Source organism: Crocuta crocuta, unplaced genomic scaffold, assembly GCF_008692635.1.
Source record: "Crocuta crocuta isolate KB4526 unplaced genomic scaffold, BGI_CrCroc_1.0 scaffold168, whole genome shotgun sequence".
In the NCBI taxonomy this organism is placed as follows: Eukaryota; Metazoa; Chordata; class Mammalia; order Carnivora; family Hyaenidae; genus Crocuta; species Crocuta crocuta.
Window position 1 is genome coordinate 4,733,431 of NW_027532591.1, and position 23,555 is coordinate 4,756,985.

At 36.2% G+C, this 23,555-nt stretch overlaps 1 protein-coding gene across 9 annotated transcripts in view; it reads right to left on the bottom strand.

Annotated features, from left to right (window-relative positions):
* TUT4 (terminal uridylyl transferase 4) overlaps positions 1-23,555 on the bottom strand; it is a 131,713-nt gene that overhangs the window by 16,106 nt on the left and 92,052 nt on the right. For all 9 annotated transcript variants that reach the window (XM_077779698.1, XM_077779697.1, XM_077779693.1 and 6 more), the window contains 10 exons: positions 18,444-18,530; positions 16,416-16,519; positions 13,232-13,289; positions 13,027-13,130; positions 12,648-12,737; positions 9,965-10,078; positions 4,839-4,916; positions 4,521-4,698; positions 4,221-4,268; positions 4,054-4,136 (listed from right to left, as the gene is read on the bottom strand). In XM_077779698.1, the coding sequence (XP_077635824.1) occupies positions 4,054-4,136; positions 4,221-4,268; positions 4,521-4,698; positions 4,839-4,916; positions 9,965-10,078; positions 12,648-12,737; positions 13,027-13,130; positions 13,232-13,289; positions 16,416-16,519; positions 18,444-18,530 (944 nt within the window). The remainder of the gene's footprint in view (positions 1-4,053; positions 4,137-4,220; positions 4,269-4,520; positions 4,699-4,838; positions 4,917-9,964; positions 10,079-12,647; positions 12,738-13,026; positions 13,131-13,231; positions 13,290-16,415; positions 16,520-18,443; positions 18,531-23,555) is intronic.

Genomic DNA, 23,555 nt, shown 5'->3' on the forward strand with positions numbered 1-23,555 from the left:
GAGGTGAAGGGGGGGGGAATATAACATGTATTGAATATTCAGCAAAATAAAATCTAAATTAGTTTTATCAAACAGGATAGATAGGTAACTAAAGAAATGTAATAAGAAGGGCACCTGAGTGTCTCAGTTGGCTAAGTGTCTAACTCTTGGTTTCGACTCACTTCATGATAATCATGGTCATGGGATCAAGCCCTGAATCGGGCTCTGTGCTGCCATTGTGGAGTCTGCTTGGGATTCTCCATCCGTCTCTCTTTGCCCCTCCGTCTGTCTCTAAATAAATAAATATACTTTTAAAAAAAATGTAGGGGCGCCTGCATGGCTCAGTTAGTTAAGTGTCCAACTTTGGCTCAGGTCATGATCTCACAGTCTGTGAGTTCAAACTGCATGTCAGGCTTTGTGCTAACATCTCAGAGCCTGGACCGTGCCTCAGGTTCTGTGTTTCTCTCTCTGTCCCTTCCCCGCTCATTCTCTCTCTTTCTCTCTCTTTCAAAATAAACATTAAAAAAACATTTTTTAAAGTAATCAGAATGTAACATAGTACTGGAAGTCTAATTTAGGCTGGAAAACATTAATTTATAGTTGTACTATGTAAATAAAACCACCTGGCTTTACAACTTTTTTCCATAGTGCTTAGCTGCCAAAGCACAGACAGATGGTGGATGGGTAAATTCATGTATGGGTAAACACATATGGGTGCAAAAGAAAAGAAGGCGTGGGTAGCTCAGTGAGTTGAGCTTTCAACTCTTGATTGTGGCTGAGGTCATGATTCCAGGTTTGGGATTGAGCCCCACATTAGGCTCTTCCCTGAGCATGGAGCCTGCTTGAGATTCTCTCCCCCCCCCCACCTCTCTCCCCACCCCTATCCCCTGCCCATGCTCTCTCTCTTAACAACAACAAAACAAACACAAAAACAACAACAACAACAAAAATAGTGCAAAAGAGGACAATGGTGCAAAGGAATTGAAAATGTATGCCACACTGAGGCACCTAGGTGGCTCAGTCAGTTGAGTGAGTGACTCTGGATTTCAGCTCAGGTCATGATTCCAGGGTTGTGTGATTGAGCCCTGTGTCAGGCTCCATGTTGAGCATGGAGCCTACTTAAGATTCTCTCTCTCTCTCTCTCTCTCTCTCTCTCTCTCTCTCTCTGCCCCTTTCCTGTTTGCATGTGCTTTCTCTTCCTCTCTCAAATTAAAAAAAAACAAAACTGTTTTTTAATTAATGAAAGTATATGGCACAGTGCTGTCAACAATAGCCAAAGTATGCAGAAAATCCAAATCAAATGTCCATCAACTAATGAATGGATAAAGCTGTAGTGTGTTTGTGTGTGTGTAGTATGTGTGTGGTATGTGTGTATATTACAGTTTTATCATATAGGATGTATAGGTAACCAAAGAAATGTAATAAGAAGGGTGCCTGGGTGGCTCAGTGTATTACACACACACATACCAATATACATACAATGGAATATTACTCAGCCATCAAAATGAATGAAATTTTGTCATCTGCAACAATGTGGAAACTTCCAAGAGAAAAAGTCTCAGGAGAGGAGAAACTGTGTCTCTACTATTGCCTAATAGTAGCTAGAATGCGTTATGCAAAGTGAAATAAGTCAGTCAGAAAGACAAATACCATATAATTTCACCCATACATGGAATTTAAAAAACAAAACAGATGAACATATAAAAATGGGGGGAGAGGAGAGAGAGAAACAAACCATAAAAGACTCTTAACAATTAAGAACAAACTGAGGGTTGATGGAGGAAGGTGGGTAAGAAATGGGCTAGATGGGTGACGGATATTCAGGAGGGCACTTGTTGTGATGAGCGTATGTAACTGATGAATCACTGAATTCTACTCCTGAAACCAACTGATATATATTATCAATATAATTGATAATAATTATAATGGAGAGGACCTGATGATGTAGAAGAAGAGTTGAAGTGGGAATATGTAAGTGAAAAAGATGAATAGAAAATATACTTGTCTTCATTTTCATTAGTGTAAGAATGAACCACATCTATTTTACAGACTTATAAGCCTAGTCAGTACCTAGCAGAGAAATCAGTACAAAGTAGGAATTCAATAAATATGCACTGAAAAGATTAAATTTTACTATGGCAAGTATAAGCATGAAAGCCTATTTAACAAAGGTATTTTTTATTATATCAGTTGTAACACTGATACAATGAAAACAATCTAAATGCCCATCAAAGGAGAACAGACAAGAATAGAATACTATATATTAACTTTAAAAAAAAAAAAAAAAAAAGACAAAAAATAGTTAGCAGACTCACAGGCCCCTTCTGATAGGCCCCAAATTGGTATTTGACTCTTCTACCAAATGATATTCAAGACCAAAGACTCTAATATCTGTTAGGACTGCTTATAACATACTAATTATGAGTTACTAAAATTTTGTATTCGTAGACTAAAATTAGCACATTTCCAGTTTACTAAGGACTCTAAAATACTCTCCTAAAAAGTCTGACAACATGAAACTGCTAGGTTCCTATGGAACATATGCACATATATATACACTAATAACTGGAATTCCCAAAATTTTCAGATATAATGCTTTATAAGTGTATCACCAGATCTGTCTTCATCTGACTGTGCTCTTTACTTACTATTTTAATCAGTATGTTAGTAAAATTATTGTTGAATTTTCCTTTTGATTAACATTTTTGTTCTTACACAACTTTTGCGTCATTTCAAATTTTAATGTTATTTTATTTCTCTCCATTATAATTATTATCAACTCCCACCCAAGAGGTAGGAAAATAAAAAAATGTCTGAGAACAGCGCCTCAAGGGAAAAAAAGCTCTAGACTTTTCTACTTTTCTTACCCTACATCCAAAAAAAAGAGTGTGGAACCTGTACTGAACAAGATCGAGGAGGATATTCATTAGGCAATGGGAGCGACAGTTTCTCCTCTCTTGAGACTTCTTCTCTTGGAAGTTTCTGTGAAACTTAGACCTCCTCCCATTACAAAGCAAGCGAAAATCAGAGTGAGACCAAGAGGAATGGAAAACACTATTCCACCCAGTTCAGGTAAAAGGAATCCTCTTAGTTCCATGCCACCAAATTCAGCTTACCAGGGATACACCAAACCTAAAGTATTTCTTTGGTGCTGTCCTCTCTGTTTACATTTTCATTAAGATTTCTAGAGATAAGGGGCACCTGGATGGCTCACTGTGTTAAGCATCCAACTCCTGATTTTGGCTCAGGTCATGATCTCAAGGTCTCTGAGATGGAAACCTGAGTCCAGCTCCGCACTGATAGTGGCAGAGCCTGCTTGGGATTCTCTATCTCCCTTCCTCTCTCTATGTGCCCTCCCTCACCCCCGCTCTCTCTCTCTCTCAAAATAAATAAATAAACATTAAAAAAAAAGACTTCTAGAGATGCAAGAGGGGCAGTAGGCAGCAATTCATATTCAGAATTTAAAGGGGTGCCTAGGTGGCTCAGTCAGTTAAGCATCTGACTTTGGTTCAGGTCACGATCTCATGGTTCGTGAGTTCGAGCCCTGTGTAGGGCTCTGTGCTGATAGCTCAGAGCCTGGAGACTGCTTCAGATTCTGTGTCTCCCTCTCTCTCTACCCCTCCTCTGCTCAAGTTCTCTCTCTCTTGCTCGCTCGCTTGCTCAAAAATAAACACTAAAAAAAAATTTTTTAAACACATTTTAAAAAGAATTCAAAATTTAAGGATACTGACTCTTGAATATCTACCCTCACTCATTCAACAAATTCTTATTTGGTACATCCTATATGCCAGGCACTATGATAGGTACTAGAGGTATAATGGTAAACAGACCTGTCTTCATGGAGCTACAGTCTAATGAGACAAAATTTAACAGATTAAACAGCTAAACAAAATTTAGCAAATAGGTATCTCATTATGGACTATGGGAAGTGCAATAAAAAACACAACACAGGGAGCTTATAATCATCTCCTTCCCCTATTCCTAGCACCAACTTGGAAACAGGATAAGGCTTCCTATATTAAAAAAACAGTTCTATAAGAAAAAATATTCAGAATACAAATTATGTAAACTTACCGCTTCTCTGCCAATGAGTGGATAAAAGGGGGTACCAAAAAGTTTCCTTCCATTGATAAATGCCTTCATGATAAAATTGGTCACTATTGAAAAAAGAAGAAAATAAAGATGCAGACTTAAATGTGTAAGTGCTTTAAAAACAGGGAATTTCTATATTTAAAACTTACTTTTTCTAGAAACTCCAGCACCAAGGTTATGATTCAAGTCAAAAGGATCTAGAAAAGAAATACTTATTTTTTAATGAAAAATTATGTTCACTGTAACATAAAATTTAGGAGTCATAACTAGAATCTAATACTATAGAACTCAGACTATTCAAATAAGCAAATTAATTTTTTAAATTATCAATTAAAAGAGAAAGAATCTTCCAAATTTTAATGTGTTTTAGTTTTCCCTTCAATTTCCTTGCCAAATGAAAACTCTGGCTTTTTGTTTTGTTCCTCAGGTAATATCAGTTAAATGATTACCTTCAATTGCAATGCATTTGGATGTCCACTGCTTTTCAAAAGTTGTCAACAGCTTTTTCTGCCGAATGCTAATTACATATTCCTTGAAATCAAACTCTTCAGTATAGAAGCGAAGCAGTCCCAACCAAAGCTCTCCTAATGTTTCTGTGTTCTTTCCAAGTGAAGGTAAACGCTTTTTCTATAGGTAAGAAGAGAGAGAGAGAGGTGTCTATTCCTACCCAAAATATGGACCTCCAAATCTAAGTAAAATTATTAAATTATTCAAATCCTAACATATATCAGTGAGTATTCTGTAACATGAAGACTATAAAAAATTACCAGCTCTTCTGTTTTATCGAAGAAAAATGCATTCCATCCATCAACCATTCTCTGTGGAATCTGTTTTCCATCAAAGATCTGCAAAAACAATTTTATCATTAGATTTTAAGTCATCCAACCCAAAAGCCTAAGTAGTCTCATATCATTTTAGAATGTAGCTATAATAGACACACTGAAATACTTCTTCCAAATGGAATATGTCAGGATAGTATAATTTAGTGCCAAGTTAAAATAGAATGTATCTGGAAGGTCAAAGCATGAGATTCTCCAAACGACACATTTGATGTTATCTATATGGCCTGTCCAAACACATCCAGCCCAAAAATAAGGAAGTAAAACTGAAGAAAAAAACAATGAAAACCGAATTTTCATCAAAGGACCATAGACATAGAAATACATAATACCTACTGATGTGTACACCCAAAGGAAATCAATGGAACTGCTTGTTTTGGGGAAGGGCTCTAGTACTTTTAATCAGTTATCTGTGTCAGATGAAGCTGAAAAACCCCTGGGCATTGATTTCTTTAGAGAGAAAATTAGGTTGCTTTCCCTGACATCTTCATGAAAACTGTAAAATCTTCATGATTTTGTTTTAATTTTTTATGTTTATTTATTTCTGAGACAGAGAGACAAAGCATGAGTAGGGGAGGGGCAGACAGAGAGGGAGACATAGAACCCAAAGCAGGCTCCAGGCTCTGAGCTGTCAGCACAGAGCTCAATGCAGGGCTTGAACCTACAAACCGTTGAGATTGTGACCTGAGCTAAAGTCGGACACCCAACTGACTGAGCCACCCAGGCACCCCTGATATTTTTTTACACATCTTTTTTAATGCTTTATTTACTTTATTTTCGAGAGAGATAAAGAGAGCACAGCTAGGGCAGGGGCAGATAAAGAGGGAGAGAGAGGGAAAGAGACAATCCCAAGCAGGCTCTGCACTGCCAGCACAGAGCCCAATGTGGGGCTCAAACTCACAAACTGTGAGATCATGACCTGAGCTAAAACAAAGAGTCCGACACTTAACCAACTGAGCCACCCAGGTGCCCCTAAAATCTTCATGATTAATTATGCATAATAATTCACTGTCCTGACCAAGAAAAGGAAAGGGGCAGTGAGTAATTCTACTTCACTAGAAGAAAAGTATCCCATGAGGTTTTTTGTTTTTTTTTTTTAAAGATGCAATAAAGTAAAAAGTTGCAACAGGTTCACAGTCAGCAGACCTCATTGCTAGTCTCAGTCCTGCCAAGCAGTGATTCTGGATAAGACAATTATCTTCTGAAACCCTCAGTTTTCTCAATGAAAATGAGAGATTAGATTAATTAGGTCAGTTGTTTCTTCCCCTCCCCACCCCTTAAGCTGTATTATCCTCTCCTAAAATGGAACCTTCCTGGAAGCTTAATGTGTAAAACAGATAAAAAGCAGAGGTACTCTGATAGAGGCCTGAGTACAGAAAACAAAGCCCATTTTTTCTTATTTCATTTCTCACACACACGAATGAGCCCCCAGAGCTTACCAGAAAATACTTTAAAATCAACAGATAAGGTGGTCCTCATCACCCCTTCCATTTTAGATGGTACAGTGATTTACAAAATTAACATCTCTGGCCCATCTAATCTCACTCTCTGGTTTATGTTACTTGTAGGCAAAAACTACATATAACTTTCCTCTGGAGCCAAAATTCTTACTATGTCATAGCCCGCGATAGAGAGAATACTTACTACATGTTTGTTGAATGAATATATTTACTCTGAAAGCATGTTTACAAAAAGATCAAGTTTCCAGAAACTTAAGCTAATAAGTTGCTTTTTATATTTATATGTAAGTTAAATACAGTTACCATATCTACAGAATTTATCTACCATAAATTCTGACAATTCATATAACAAACAAGGGAGAGCCTGGCAATTACAGATATTGATATCTAAAACGGAAGTTATGGGATCCTTCCCTGAAAAAAGAAATGAAGGAGCCAAAGTGTTAATATTTTACCCATATAGATACTTTACCCTTATAGATACTATTATAGGAATTACATGGAAAATAATATAAGCTACCTCTTTAGACCTTGATTCTTTTTAACATAATTCTTATTTTTGAGTAACCACCATGATCCAAACTCAACTATGTTGGCTGATAACACGGTGAAGTGGACCCTGTGGGGTGAGCCTTGGAAGGTTTTTAATCATTAATTTGCCAATTTTTTTTATGAGTTCTCAGATTTCACTTTCTAACTTTCCACTCTTTCAGCCCTTAGAAAAAGCATTAATGCTAACCTCCTTTCTCTTACACACACATAATTTATCTTTCCATTTCTCTCTTCTCCTTCTCTTTTCTCTTTCTCTCAAAACCAATCATCCTCTACTCAAGCACTCAGTCCTCTCTCTAAAACCTCATGACACATCTCAATCATATTTGTACAAGGAGTGACCGTGTATGTTTTCCATATTTACTTTTACGTTTATTCGTATTTTAGTATCTACTGCTACATTTGATTTTTATTTATTTTTGAGAGTTTGAGAAAGAGAGGGAACGAGCAGGGAAGGGGGAGAGAGAGGGGGATACACAGAATCCGAAGCAGGCCCCAGGCTCCAAGCTGTCTACACAGAGCCCGACATGGGGCTCAAACTCACGAGCGGTGAGATCATAACCTGAGCCAAAGTCAGATGTTTAACCAACTGAGCCACCTAGGCACCCCTCTATTTCTATATTTAAACTGCAATTCTTTTAGTTGTGGTAAAATACAAATAACAGAAATGATTATGATACAAATTTTATAAGTGTACAGTTCAGTGACATTAAGTACACTCACATTGCTGTACACAATCACCATCATCCATCCACAAAATTCTTTTCATCTTGCAAAAATGAAACAAAACTATTAAACAATAATTTCCTGTTCCTCTCTCTCCTAGCCCTAAAAACCACTATTCTACTTTCCATCTCTTTGAATCTGACTACCTCACATAAGTGGAATCATACAATATTTCTCTGATTGCTTTATCTCACTCAACATGCTGCCCTCAAGATTCATCCATTCAATGGCAATTTTTAAGCTGATATAAGCTAAGGAAACATAGTAGTTCATAATATCAAGTGTGAAAACACTTCTTATTGCTTTTTTAAGCATTTTACATGAAAATTTACATTTACTTATGATGATTTTCTAGAATATATCAAAATCATTCTCTTAGGAAAGCTCCTTTTGACCTACAGAACTTTGTACTATTAACCATGAAAAATACACTTAGCAGAACGTTACTTATACCCAGTCACTTCAAGTCTAGGTGCAATTACAAATGGCGTCAAAGATCATCACCTTCATTAAACATATCCTTACCCTTAAAAGTTGATCGATGCCAATGACCAATACTTAAATGATGCCAAGCAATGGACAATGGGGTCCCATATGACAAGCAAAAAATGCCAGAAGCAAAATCCATTATCATCAGTTCATATGTATCACAAAGCCCCCCACAATCAGAGCTCATTATGATGGAAAACATTCCATGGACTGTCTCTCATTTCATCAAGCACTGTTAAGCAGATAATGGAAGAGTTCTTGAAGTTGGCTACTGTAGTCCTGCCTACATTTTTCCAGTAATAATAATAAATCTACCAGTGACGATGATGATGATAATAATAATAAAGCAAGCACCATTTATGAACACTTACTTTAGCACCTATTATATGCAAAGGTATTAGATTTCTCTGCACTTTTTATCAATACTGAAATAATACTATTACATTTTTACTGTTGATAAAACTCAGACAAGTGACATTCAGGCAGCTTTCGGAAAGCCACAATGTCAGAATTAGGATTCAGATCAGGTATCTCTTGTTCCAAAATCATGCCCCTGCTCTTTCCATTATATAGTGCTACCTTAGTGGTGCCTCATTCATGGGTAATGTAATTACAGAACACAGACAAACCACCATGAAAACAAAATTTGTGTTCCCTTTTAGTCATCATATTCTGTCAAAGTCATAGCAAATCATAGTAAATGGCTGCTATGATATTCCTTGGCAATAATGCATTTAAGATCCCCAAATTTAAAGCCATAACAATAATTAGACTAATACAGAGAATAATCTTGACTTTGTCAGACCTCATTAATTCATGCTAAATTTTAAATACCCTACTGTAAACATCCTTGTCAAAAACCACATCATTCAACACAGATTTAGCAACTTAAAATTTTCTGCCAAGAAAGGATATTTGAAATTTTTGTTTCTTTCCCACTGTTATCTTAAAAGGGGCAAGGAAATGCTGCTATAAGCACATGGCATTCATTACAACCTTTTAAAATTTACTAAGGGCATCTGACATTCACCATTTGGCTTGTTTACTTTGTGATTTTCTTCTCTGCCATGACTATCAGTTTATATGAAGTCAGAACATGTGATTTGCCAAACAGTTCTGACTGATACTTCTCTTTAGCTGAAAATATACACCTTTCTAAGAAATTAGAACTGGATCCTCCTTAATGCTTACACTTTGTGCCAAGAATGAGGAGGAAAAGAAAGATGATTAAACAATCCTTTGAATCATAACAGAGAATATGAATTGGCTACAAAAAGGGAATCTGTAAATCACCAAATCTGAATGGAAAGGCATATAATCTGTTTATTCAGATGCACACTCTTATACTTATCGCAATTAACATAACCTTACAGAGATGAGGAAGAATTTCCTTGGGTTTTCTCTCAACAAAAATTCAAAGTTGACCAAAGTATATACAAGAATATAACAAACCTCATTGCCAGACAGGAGCAGAGAGCATACTATAGAGAGAAGAAACTTTGTATTTGAATCTGAGATACTATAATGTATGAGTTCGTGGATGGCTACAAGACTTTCATAATCATCTGCAATACTCTAAAACTATGAAACACAAACATGCTGCAAAAGATGTTTAATACTTCTGTTCATCTATTGTTCTTTTGGTAGTCTGTATCTCCAATAATGACTTTTCCAAAAAAGTTCATTATATGATTATAAATTAAAGGAAGAAGAAAATTCTGAATTGTTCATGCTGGAAAAATTCCTTCATGATCTCATAAACTGCACAAGATCTACTGTGGTTCGGTCAATTTTCACAAGAAACTCCTTTACAGTTTAAAAACCTACCTCTTGTAGAACTGGGATAACAGGTGGTTTTCTCTGCTGCAGAAAGTACAGCACCATAAGGATATAAGCATATGAAGATAAACTTCCCCTGGAAGCATCTCCAATGTCACATCGCTAAAGAAACAGAACAATGATTGAAAATAAAACTTCAGAATCTTATTCCACGCAGAAGTACTGCCAACTTGAAGACACTATTTTTTTAATCCATCAAACTGTCAAATATCCAAAAGTTGACAGGAAACTATTATGAGGATGGGTAAACAGGCACTCTCATACATTATAGATGACAGTATAAATGAGCATAAAATCTATAAGGAATAATTTGGCAATATCAAAATTACAAAAGCATCTCTCAACCTAGCAATTCTGTTCTAAGAACTAAGAACTTATTCTGCAAACACACCAAAAAACATGTGAAATAACTTAGAAAAAATTTTATTATAGCACTATTTTAATGGCAAAAAAACAGAAATAAGACATCAGTAAGCCACGGGCTTTAAAAAACTGATGACTACACTATGGAACAGGTTGTCACCATTAAAAAAGAAATAGGAAGCTAAAAAAGGAACAAGGAATTACCAGGAAATAATAGGAAATAATTTCTATCTATTGCTTAGTAAGAAAAGCAACGTACAAAACAATGTTTTCAGTATGTTTATACCTGTAATAAAAAGGAGGTAAGAAATTTATGTATTTGCTTATATTGACATGTTTCTGGGAGGGTACAGAAGAACTTTTTAACACCAGTTGCCTCCAGCAAGAGGCACTGGTTAGCTAGGAGACAGGTGTGGAAGGGAGATTTTCCAGCTGAAATCCCTTTAGCCCTTTTAAACTCAAAATACATGAATAAGTTGACTATTCAAAATAAAAATTTTTAATTTAAAAATATCATAAAAGAATCTTCAGAGACTTCCGCTGAGTAAGACTTTCGCTGACATATAAAGGGAGAGGAATAATTTCTCTGACATGAAATACTTTCAGTTTCATTACTACAACTCCACTGGAGTACAGACTCCTCATGCTAAAATTATTGTGAGGCGAATCTAGAAAAGTAGCCATATCAAATACGATTTGAAAATGAGGCTGAATGCCATTCTTTCCTTTTTTTAAAAAAATTTTTTAATGTTTATTTATTTCTGAGAGAGAAGGAGTGCCAGCAAGGGAAGGGCAGAGAAAGAAGGAGACCCAGAATCTGAAGCAGGTTCCAGGCTCTGAGCTGTCAGCACAGAGCCTGATGTGGAGCTCGAACCCACAAACTGTGAGATCATGACCTGAGCCGAAGTCGGATGCTTAACTGACTGAGCCACCCAGGCACCCCACCGTTCTTTTCTAAGATGACCTCTGTCCCCAAAGACATGGTAGGGAAATATCTAAACAAATAACGTCTCCCTGTTGGAAGAGTGGATTTTACGAAATGAAAATGTGACCAAGTCACTCCACTAATAGAAGGCTTCCACCAACAAAATCAACTGTTTACTGAGCAGCTACCATAAAACAGGTACACTAAACTAGAGAGACAGGTCTCCATCTTCAGAGTTTGCACACTCAGTGAAAAACAAGAAAACAGAATTCAGTTTATAAGTGTTATAACAGAAGAAGCACAACATTTTTTCGGTATTGTTTTGCTTTCTTGGACAGAAAAATTTATGACTAACCCCAAATCTCAGATTTCCTAACTCAGAGATTCTTACCTAGGATGATATGCCAACTCCCAGACCTGGGTCTAAAAATCTTTAGCACACTGAGAAATTTTACTACTGTGAAATTTACTCAAGTGTTACACATAGAGCTGAAGCACACACAGGAAAAAACTAAAAAGACTCACCCTACCCTAATAGGTATAAACTTAAATGATTTAATACTGAGTGCTTCCTTTTAAAAGCTCAGATAAGGGGTGCCTGGGTGGCTCAGTCGGTTAAGTGTCCGACTTCAGTTTAGGTCATGATCTCACGGTTCGTGGGTTCGAGCCCCACGTCGGGCTCTGTGGTGACAGCTAGCACAGAGCCTGGAGCCTGCTTCAGATTCTGTATCTCCTTCCCTCTCTGACCCTCCCCTGCTCATGCTGTCTCTCTCAGAAATAAATAAAACATTAAAAATTAAAAAAAAAAAAAAAGTAAAAGCTCAGATAAGAGGTACCTGTGTGGCTCTGTCAGTTGGGCATCCAACTCTTGATTTCAGCTCAGGTCATGATCTCAGTCATGAGTTCAAGCCCTGCATCTAGCCCTGTGCTGACAATGTGGAAACTGCTTTGGATTCTCTTCCTCTCTTCTCTGCTCCCACCTTGCTACATGCAAGTGCGAGCACATACGCATGCCCTCTCACTCTCTCAAAATAAATAAATATAAACAGGTGCATCTAGATGCTCAGTTGGTTAAGCTCTCTTGATTTCAGGTCAGGTTTGTGGAACTGAGTCCCACACTGGGCTCTGCAATGCACTGACACTGTGGCATCTGCTTGGGATTCTCTCTCTCCCTCTCTCTCTGTCCCTCCTCCACTCATTCATACTCTCTCTCACACAAAATAAATAAATAAGCTTTAAAAATAAATACACATTAAAATTAATAATAAAAGCTCAGATAAGTAAAACTGAGAAGATATTTTTCACAAGTCTGACATCAGTATATATCATTTTAACTATCATGAATATTATAACAAAGCAGATCATTAACTATTTAATAAATACCTTTGCAAATACTTTCATAGTATATCCCAAGTATTGTACTCTAGGATCAATAGCTGCATAAGTAGCTAGCATCCTTGTGTTATGTTGAGCCTGAAAAATAATTATATATTGGAAAGGATTTCAAATTTATTAATTTTAAACTTAGAAATAAGATAAAAAGATATAATACACACCAAATAAAATATATAATTGCAAAAATTTTAAATACCTGTAAATGAATCAAAAACTAATCTTCAACATGAAGGAAATATCAAGATGATTCATAAAAATATTTTTGTCTTATAATACATTTGAAATATCTAAATATAAATATATGGTCAGTGATCTGTAAACTTTTAAATTAACAAATACCTGGGTCTATACAGAAAGAGAAACTTACCAATGTATTATATAAACTGATATCGCCTTCTAAACCACTTCGTCTATGTTCAAATTTTACTATAGGCACTTTGGCAGTAGTTATAGGCAAAATGTTTCTTAAACCTGATTTAAAACAAACAAACACAAAAATTTCATGAGGTTAAAGAATTTTCATAAAGCTAAAAAATGTTTTGTTGTTTTAAAGCTGTAATTTAAATTCATACCTGGATGTCTCTTAAGAATTTTTGCCAAATTTTCAATTATTTCCTTACAGTTTAATTTCTAAAAAACAAAAGAAACAAAGTTTGTCTAACTCAATTTGACCTTGTGCAAATTCTGTAATGAGGCATTTAATACTAACATTTCAAATCTCCAGCTAAGCTATAAACTCTATATACAGATTTTCTACTCAAAGTATGTGATCTATAGACCTGCAGTATCAGCATCATCTGGAAACTTGACAGAAAGGCAGAATCTCAGGTCCCACTCCAATCTAGTGAATCATAATCTGCATTTTAACAAGATAATTCACATCCATATTAAAGTGTGAGAAGCACTAAGATAGAAGAATAATGTTTTCAAATATGTGAATACATAACTAAGGATGGATATGGTGATGGTAAAACACTATAGTGATTAAGAACATAGGCTCTGAATTTAGACAAACCTGATTCAATCTTTAACTAAGTATTAACTGGCTGTGTGACTGTGAATCCTTAACCCCTCGGAGCCTCATACTATAAAATCAAGATAAAGATAAATGCCTGCCCTATCAAGTAGTTGGAAGTATTACATGAGACATGTATGTAAGGCATTCAGCAACATCCTTGGCACAAAATAAGCACTTTAAATCTATGAGCTATTTATTATTATTATTATCATCATCATTATGTTGATGAGGAAAAGAAAAGTAATCCAATCATTAGAGCACCTACTTTTTCAAGAAAATTCTTATCTCCTCAAATTGAAATATATGTATTTTTTTAAATCAGAGCCTGCAGTTGAAATGCGATGATAACCATGATACAAGGAATAGGGAGATAATGGCACTATAAATTAAATGGATTACACTGAATGGTATATACATCAGTGCTCACACTTACTACTAAATTCACTTTTGCATATCCTTAACATGCTCTTTTTAGTTAGAAGAGAGCAATAGCCATTACAGCTTAACCTGAGGTTTTCAAGGGAATCTTTAGTTACTAATTAGTACACAAGAGATCATTTTTCTCTTTATTATGTAAGCATACAATTTATGCTAAATTATAAGTTTCAACTATAAGTTTCAACTACGGCTCATCTGGAAGAAAATTTAATCTTTTTTATTGTTTCAACTTTCCAATGTGAATAGCACAGATTACATATATAACAGACAAACCCTTAGTCATTTGAGTCTGACTATTAAATTTTACATAGAAGGTATCTGAACTCTAACCTCCTCCCTGGGTAAAATCATTTCCTATTCCCTCAATTCTTGCTCTTCAAAATGGAGAGGGGCAGCTTATTTCCAAGCAGATGGCACTAAGTAGAAGTTAGTTAAGGATAACTAAAACATTTACATCTTTTCCATTTTTTAAAGAATAAGATATGGGGCACCTGGGTGGCTCAATCGGTTAAGTGCTGACTTTGGCTCAGGTTATGATCTTGCAGTTTGTGAGGCTGAGCCCCGTATCGGGCTCTGTGCTGACAGCTCAGAGCCTGAAGCCTGCTTCAGATTCTATGTCTCCCTCTCTCTCTGCTCCTCCCCCACTCATCCTCTCTCTCTTGCTCAAAAATAATAAACACCAAAAAAAGAAATTTTTTAAAAAAAGAGTAAGATATTAAGGGGAACCTGCATGGCTTAAGCATCCGTTAAGCATCAACTCCAATTTCAGCTCAGGTCACTTTCTCAGTCATGAGACGGAGCCCGGGATCAGCCTCTGCACTGGACATGGAGCCTGCTTAAGAATCTCTCTCCCTCTCCTTCTACCCCTTCCCTACTCACGTGTGCACACATGCACGCTCTCTCTCTCTCTAAAAAAAATTTAACTAATTAAAAGGAAAAAAAGAATAAGATGTTAATACCAGAAATTGGGGCCAGAAATAAGGATCAAGCAGACATGTTTACTCTGCCATCTTTACTATGGTTCTGCCATCTTTACTCTGATTCTAACAATTTAAAAATTTAAATTTTTGAAAAAATTTTCAAAACCCATACATACACTATTCTGCTGAATTCTTTTATAGTAACACTCTATACTGACACCACTACAGATGCCAGAAGCTTGGCCACACCCCGATCTTGCAAGCAGTCCCTGATTTTGAAACATAAATTTCAACAGCTATGTTTGTAAAGGAATGAGCAACTATATGGATCCCCTCCTTCTTAGTGGCTGCCAGGAAAACCTGGGATACTTCCCTGTGCAACTGGTCCCTTTACTGGAGGTTTGACAATCCTGTTCCCACTACTGAAGGTTGATACATGAAGAAGGAAAGTAAAAGTACCCTCTCAGTGCTGAGACTGCTCTGGGGGAAGGTCTGCTCCTGGCATATCACAGTGAAACTCCAAAAGTAGTGGTTAGGTTCTACAGTACTATTAGTACTAAATTTCAGCTACATTATGGGTTAAATAAATTACAGAGAAGCAGTGAGATACGATGGAAAGAGCATGAACTGTGGAGTCAGACAGACCTGGGTACGAATCCCGGCTCGAACATTTACTAGCTGTGTGAACTTGGGCAAGTCAGTATATCTCTCAAAGCCTCAGTTTCCTCATCTGTAAAATGGGGGAAATTATCTACCTAGAAGTGGTTTTAAGAATGAAATGAGGCCTCAATAACTGTTAGTTCCCCTTCCCACCCAAAATGCGTTTCTAAAAGCTATCCTAGAATGCAACATTTGTAAGAGTGCTTTATGGAAAAAAAAAATGTCTTCTAATTGCTCAAAAATTTAGAATTTTTCTAACCTGTACAACACAACCTATTTATAAATTAGATGCTCACCTTTATTTTCTATCTTTAGTGATACAAAGATATCACTTAATGGAAGAGATATGAAAAGACAGCGAAAGTGAGATCAATGTTCACTACTAGTGCAGCACCAGCTTCTCACTGGTTCCAATGGAAAAAACTACAACTGTATATTAACTTTTTTCAAAAAATTCATTACAAAGCACTTTTAACTCACAGTGACAATGATTTCATGATATAAAATTATTGAAACAGTAAGTTTAGTTATTTAGAGATTTGAATGTCTTCTAAAATGATAGTACTAAATGCTTTTACATTTCAAATACTACTACTGCTAATATATTTAAACAAAGAATGGCACCACATATTTTTATCAATACTACATACATAATTTAAAATATATTCACCACTGGAAGAAAATAAATTTCCACATTCCTTTTCAAACACTAACTCTTACCTCTGCATTTTCATGACCTTCCAGGGTCATACAAATATCCAGATCACTATCACGAAATCCAAATCCATTCTTAGAAGAGCCAAATAAGCACAATCTGGCCTTTTCTAAGTAAAGGAAAACAAAAGTAAAAAATTTTATAATTTGCAGGAAAGAGAAGTCTTCTATTACTTACTAGTGGACTAACATAAGATGATCTTGTCCACTTTGACAGCTTAACTTACCTTCCATTGCCAGATATACTGAGAAATTCCAAAACATTCATCTAAAGCCCAGTTCTTTTGCCCAAGTTCCCACAACCCATGTTTCTAACTACTGTTTACATTTTTTCCAGACATCATAAATTCAACAAGTCAAAACTGAAGCTTCAACTTTACTCCAAACCTACTAATGTTCCTACAATCCCTATTCTCAGCAAATAGTATTTTTATCTACCCAACTGCCCAAGTCAGAAATAAATGTGTATTCTTAACATCACTCTCTCAGCTTCTACATCCAAACAATCACCAAGTCCATTAGCTTCTTTCAACGTAACTATCTCATAAATTCATCTACTTTTTTTCATTCTCCACAACACTACCAATAGTAAAATTTAATATTTAGAGATTTACCTCTTAGAAATTAGTAAGCTAGTTTTTTCAGGGCACAATTCAAGTACTTTTACAAATATCACCTTAGTACATAGAATTAATTCTCCTCCCAAAGTGAGTGATCAATCCATTTGATATAAATTATGATAGGATTATCCTTTCATATTTAGTGTCAGTCAATAACAGGTACCACTTCAAAGCTGTGCCTTAAGTGGACTGGATTTCTCTTCATATTAATTCTTGTAGATTACACAGTTAGGTAACAAATTCTGTATTTTCAAAACCTAATCCTCCAATTCAATTCTGATGTCCAACTTGAAATTTCAATGGCAACTGAGAGACATAAAAGAAGCTAGGTTCATCAGCAAATTATGTGCATGAGCTAAATATAACAGACTTGGATTTGGTCAGTACTTTATATACTAGCAAATATAATCTTATATAATGATTATCTTTCATAATACAAATTCATTCCATTATAAATCAATTCTTTATCCTTTCCTAAAATATCTGGCCTCAAAATTCTTGATTCTTCACCCCCATGCCCAAAACCTATTCCTTCTACTATTTTTGCCATCTCAGTTAAATAGTACCACCCAACTATTCAAGTAAAAGCTTTGAAACTATCTTTGACTCCTTTTTTTCTTCATATCTAACATGTAAAGCTTCAGCAAGTCATATTGGCTCTACCTTCAAAATATGTCCTAAATCTGACAACTTTTCATCGACTCTTTCAGAACATTATTATGTCTCATCTGAACTTCTACAACAGCTAGAAAGCTAGAAAGCAATATTCCACTTGCTTCTATTCTTATGGACCCATACTCTATTCTCTCAGATCATATCACTTAAGTGTTAAAACCTTCCAGAACCTTCTCATTAGACACCAAAATTCGAAGCAACATCTATAAGGCCCTAATGACTCAATCTCTAGGCTACCTCTCTGACCTCACCTTTCTATTACAGTCTACCTCACAACTCCATTCCAGACCCACGGACTTCCTGCACAGCCTTCAAGCATACCAAACATAATTCAATCTTGGGGTATCTGTTCTTGCTACTCTTTCTCCCTAGAATGTTCTTCTCCTCATTCATATAACTTGCTCCCTCATATTATTCACGGCTCTCTTCAAATGTGACTTTATCAGACAGAACTACCATATTAGTAGAGAAAAATACTCTATCACTATCCTTTTAACTCTTGTACTTTAATAGCATTTATTATTTCCTGATATTAAACTATATACCTATTTGTTAGTTGACTGTCTACCCCTCTTAATACAAGTCTTAGGAAAGCAGCTTTCACCTTCTGTATTGGTACTGTATTCCTAGCACCTAGTTTAGTACCTAACTATAACATTCAATGAACATCTCTAAAAAACAAAACTCAGACTAGGTGGCTACTATAACAAAAACACTCAATTTTTAACATATGACATACCATCATATTCTTTTTGAATAAACTTTTCCAAGCCAATTAAAATTTGTTCTCTGTTGTGTTGTTCAGAAAAGGGTGGTGATAACTCATCTAAAAAAAGAAAAAGGAAAAAAGTAAGGAAAATGGAATCTGAAAAGGTCTTCCAATTTTTACCCTAAACTCTACTTTAAATTTCATTATTTGTTAACTTCTCTGACTTTAAAATTGTAAATATTACTAGGGAAGGAAGGAGCAGAGGGAGAGGAGAAAAATAATTTTTATAGGTCTATGTACATTTCACATGATCATTCCTTATGAAATATCTGCAAAATATACTTCTACAAATTATTTAATATTGTTTGCTGCAGACATTCTGCTCCCTCCCATAAACATGCTGTTTTTCCTAAGTCAATACTCATCTTGTTATGTGAGGTACGTGACCCATTCATACCTAGCAGTTCCCTCAAATACATGGTCAAGATTCACATCTTCTCTATAAACTGCTTCGCCCAACCACAGCCTTCAATGACTTCTCCTTAAATGAATTTCCTTAGTTCTCCAAAATACTTGCCAATTTCTAGTAACCATCCAATTTTCTAGTTATTCCATTTATATTCACATTATTTTTCCAAATAAGACCAAATATTCCTAAGAGTAATCTTTTTTTTTCCTATCTCCTCCTCTAGACTCATCCCCAAGAATACAGTAATGGGAACAAATAAGTAATTTACTGTAATGATGTAAACTAATATTCAGCTTTTAAAAAACAAATGTAGCATCTGTGGTTGCAAGTTGAATCCAGGCATACCTCATTTTATTGCACTTTGCTTTATTGCCCTTTGCAGATACTGTGATTTTCACAAAATGAAGTTCTATGGCAACCCTGCACTGAGCAAGTCTATCAGGCACCTTTTCTCCAACAGCATCTGCTCACTTTATATCTGTGTCACATTTTGGTAATTCTCACGATATTTCAAACTTTTTCATTATTATTATATGTTATGATGATCTATGTTCAGTGACCTTTGAGGTTACCATTGTAATTGTCTTGGGGTGCCATAAACCATACCCACATAAGATCACAAACGTAATCAATAAATGTTGTGTGTGTTCTGAATGCTCCACTGACCATCCATTTCCCCCATCTCTCTCCCTCTCCTCAGGGCTCTCTATTTTCTGAGACAAAGTGCTATTGAAATTAGGCCAATCAATAACCTTATTATGGCCTCTAAGTGTTGAAATGAAAAAAAATGTCACGTCTCTCACTTTAAATCAAAAGCTAGAAATAATTAAGCTTATAAGGAAGGCATGTCAAAAGTCGAGATAGGCTGAAAGCTAGGCTCTTGCACCAAACAGCCAAGCTGTGAATGCAAGAAGAAAAGTTCTTGAAGGAAATTAAAAGTGCTACTCCAGTGAACACACGAATGATAAGAAAGTGAAACAGCCTTATTACTGACATGGAGAAAGTATAAGTGGGTCTTAAGATCTCAAACCAGCCACAACATTAAGCCAAAGCCTAATCCAGAGCAAGGTTCTAATTCTCTTCAATTTATGAAGGCTGAGGTGAGGAAGCTGCAAAAGAAAAAGCTTGAAGCTAGCAGAGGTTCATGAGGTTTAAGAAAAGAAACCATTTGAACAAAATACAGCATCCTTTCTTGATTAAAAAAAAAAAACTCAAGAAATTAGGGATAGAAGGAACATATCTCAAGATCATAAAGGCCATATATGAAAGACTCACAGACATCCTCAATGGGGAAAAAAAGAGAGCTTTCCCCCCTAAAGTCAGGAACACAACAGGGACCTCCACTCTCACCACTGTTGTTCAACATAGTGAAGTCCTAGCCTCAGCAATCAGACAGCAAAAAGAAATAAAAGGCATCCAAATCAATAAGGAATAAGTCAATTTTCACTCTTTGCAGATGACATGAAACTCTACGTGGAAAAACCTGAAAAACTCAACCAGAAAACTGCTAAAACTGATACATGAATTCAGCAAAGTGGCAAAATATAAAATCAATGAACAGTAATCAGTTGCATTTCTATACACCAATAATGAAGCAGCAAAAAGAGACATCAAGGAACTGATCTCATTTACAATTGCACCAAAACTCATAAAATACCTAGGAATAAACCTAACCAAAGAGGTGAAAGATCTGTACACTGAAAACTATAGAAAGCTTACAAAAGAAACTGAAGACGACACAAAGAAATGGAAAAACATTCTGTGCTCATGGATCAAAAGAATAAATATTGTTAAAATGTCAATACTACCCAAAGCAATCTACACATTCGATGCAATCCCTATCAAAAGAACATCAGCATTCTTTGCAGAGCTAGAACAAAGAATTCTAAAATTTGTATGGAACTAACAAAAGGCCCTAAATGGCCAAAGTCATGTTGAAAAAGAAAACCAAAACTAGAGGCATCACAATTCCAGACTTCAAGCTATATTACAAAGCTGTTATCATCAGGACAGTATGGAACTGGCACAAAAACAGAAATACAGATGAATGAAACAGAATAGAGAACCCAGAAATGGACCCACAAATGTATGGCCAACTAATCTTCGACAAAGCAGGAAAGAATATCCAATGGAAAAAAAGGGAGTCTCTTCAGCCAGCGGTGTTGGGAAAACTGGACAGTGACATACAGAAGAATGAACCTGGACCACTTTCTTACCCCATACACAAAAGCAAACTAAAAAATGAATGAAAGACCTAAATGTAACACAGGAAACCATCAAACTCCTAGAGGAGAAAACAGGCAATAACCTCTTTGACCTCAACTGTAGCATTCTTACTAGATAGGTCTCTGGAGGCTAGGGAAACAAAAGCAAAAATGAACTATTAGGACCTTATACAGTTTATAAAAACCTTCTGCACAGCAAAGTAACAATCAACAAAACCTTTTTAAAAGGCAACCAACAGAATGGGAGAAGATATTTGCAAATGACTTACCAGATAAAGGGTTAGTATCCAAAGTCTTAAAGAAGTTATCAAATTCAACAACCAAAAAACAATAATCCAGTGAAAGACAGGAACAGACATTTTTCCAAAGAAAACATCCAGACGGCCAACAGACACATGAAAAGATGCTCAGTATCACTCATCATCAGAGAAATACAAATCAAAACCACAATGAGATACCACCTCACACTTGTAAGAATGGCTAAAATTAACAATTCAAGAAACAAAAGATGCTGGTGAGGATGCGGAGAAAGGGAAACACTTTTACACTATGGATGGAAATACAAAATGGTGCAGCCACTCTGGAAAACAGTATGGAGGTTCCTCAAAATATTAAAAATAGAGCTACCCTAAAACCCAGCACCAGTAGGTATTTATCCAAAGGATACAAAAATGCTGATCCAAAGGGCACATGCACCCCAATGTTTATAGCAATACTATTAACAATAGTCAAATTATAGAAAAAGAGCCCACATGTCCATTGACTGATGAATGGATAAAGGCGATGCGGAGTGTGTGTGTGTGTGTGTGTGTGTGTGTGTGTGTGTGTGCGCGCGCGCGCGCGCACACACACACGCCTGAGCGCGAGTGTTAAGTTTGGGTCATGAACTCATGGTTCATGGGGTCGAGCCCTGGGTCAGGCTCTGTGCTGACAGCTCAGAGTCTGGAGCCTGCTTTGGATCCTGAGACTGTCTCCCTCCTTCTCTGCCCCTCCCCTACTTGCACGCGTGCATGCTCTCTCTCAAAAATAAACATTTTAAAACATCAGAACAAAAGAGATGAGCATAAGGGAAGGAAAAATAAGATAAAAACAGAGAGGGAGGCAAACCATAAGAGACTCCTAAACACAGAGAACGAACTGAGAGTTACTGAAGGGGTGCTGGGTTGGGAGGATGGGCTAAATGGGTGATGGGCATTAAGGAGGGCACTTGTTGATATGAGCACTGAGTGTTATATGTAAGGGATGAATCATTAAATTCTATTGCTGAAACTACTGTTAACAAACTTGGATTTACATAAAAATTTTAAAAAAGAGAGAGGAAGCCATTTGAGTAACATAAAAGTGCAAGGTAAAGCAACAAGTGATCCAGTACATCTAGCTGAGATAATTAATGAAGGTGGCCACACTAAACAACAGATTTTCAATGTAGACAAAACAGCCTTATAGTGGAAGAAGATACCATCTAGGACTTTCATAGCTAGATGGGGAAAGTGAATCAACGTCTGCCTTCAAAGCTTCAAATGACAGGCCGACTGTCTTGTTAGGTACGGGCTAAGGTAGCTGGAGTCTTGAAGTTGAAACCAATGCTCATTTATCATTCTAAAAATCCTAGAGCCTTTAATCTACTACACCTGTACTTTATAAACGAACAAAGTCTGGACAAAAGAACAACTGTTTGCAACATGGTTTACTGAATACTGTAAGCCCCCTGTTGAGACCTACTGCAGAAAAATAAGATTACTTTCAACATATTACTGTCCACTGAGATTGTACCTGGGCACCCAAGAGCTCTGGCAAAGAACTATAGTAAGATTAATTTTTTCATGCCTGCTAAGCCAACATTCATTTTTCCACAGTCCATGGATCAGGAGTCATTTCAACTTTCAAGTCTTTGCCTTTAAGAAATCCATTTTGCAGGGCACCTGGGTGGCTCAGTGGTTGTGTCATGATCTCACAGTTTATGAGTTCAGTGCAGAGCCTGTTTGTGATTCTCTCTTCCTCTCTCTCTGTGCTTCCCCTGCTCACTCTTTTTCTCAAAATAAATTAAAAAACTTAAAAAAATAAATCCATTTTGTAAGGTTATAGCGTCATAGTGATTCCTCTTATAGATCTGTACAAAATAAACTGAAAATCTTCTAGGAAAGGAATCACTATTCCAGATGCCATTAAGAGCATCTGTGATTCATGAGAAATCAAAATAGAAACATAAACAGGAGGAGTCTGAAAGAAGTTGATTCCAACACTCATGGATGACTCTGAGGGGTTCAAGATTTTAGTGGGGGAAGTAACTGCAGATGTGGTGCAGAGAGAAAGAGAACTAGAATAAGAAATGGAACCTGAAGATGTGACTGAATTGCTGCAATCTCATGATATAACTTCAATTGATGAGGAGTTGCTTCTGAAGGAAGAGCAAATAAAGTGGTTTATTAAGATATATTCTACTCCTGA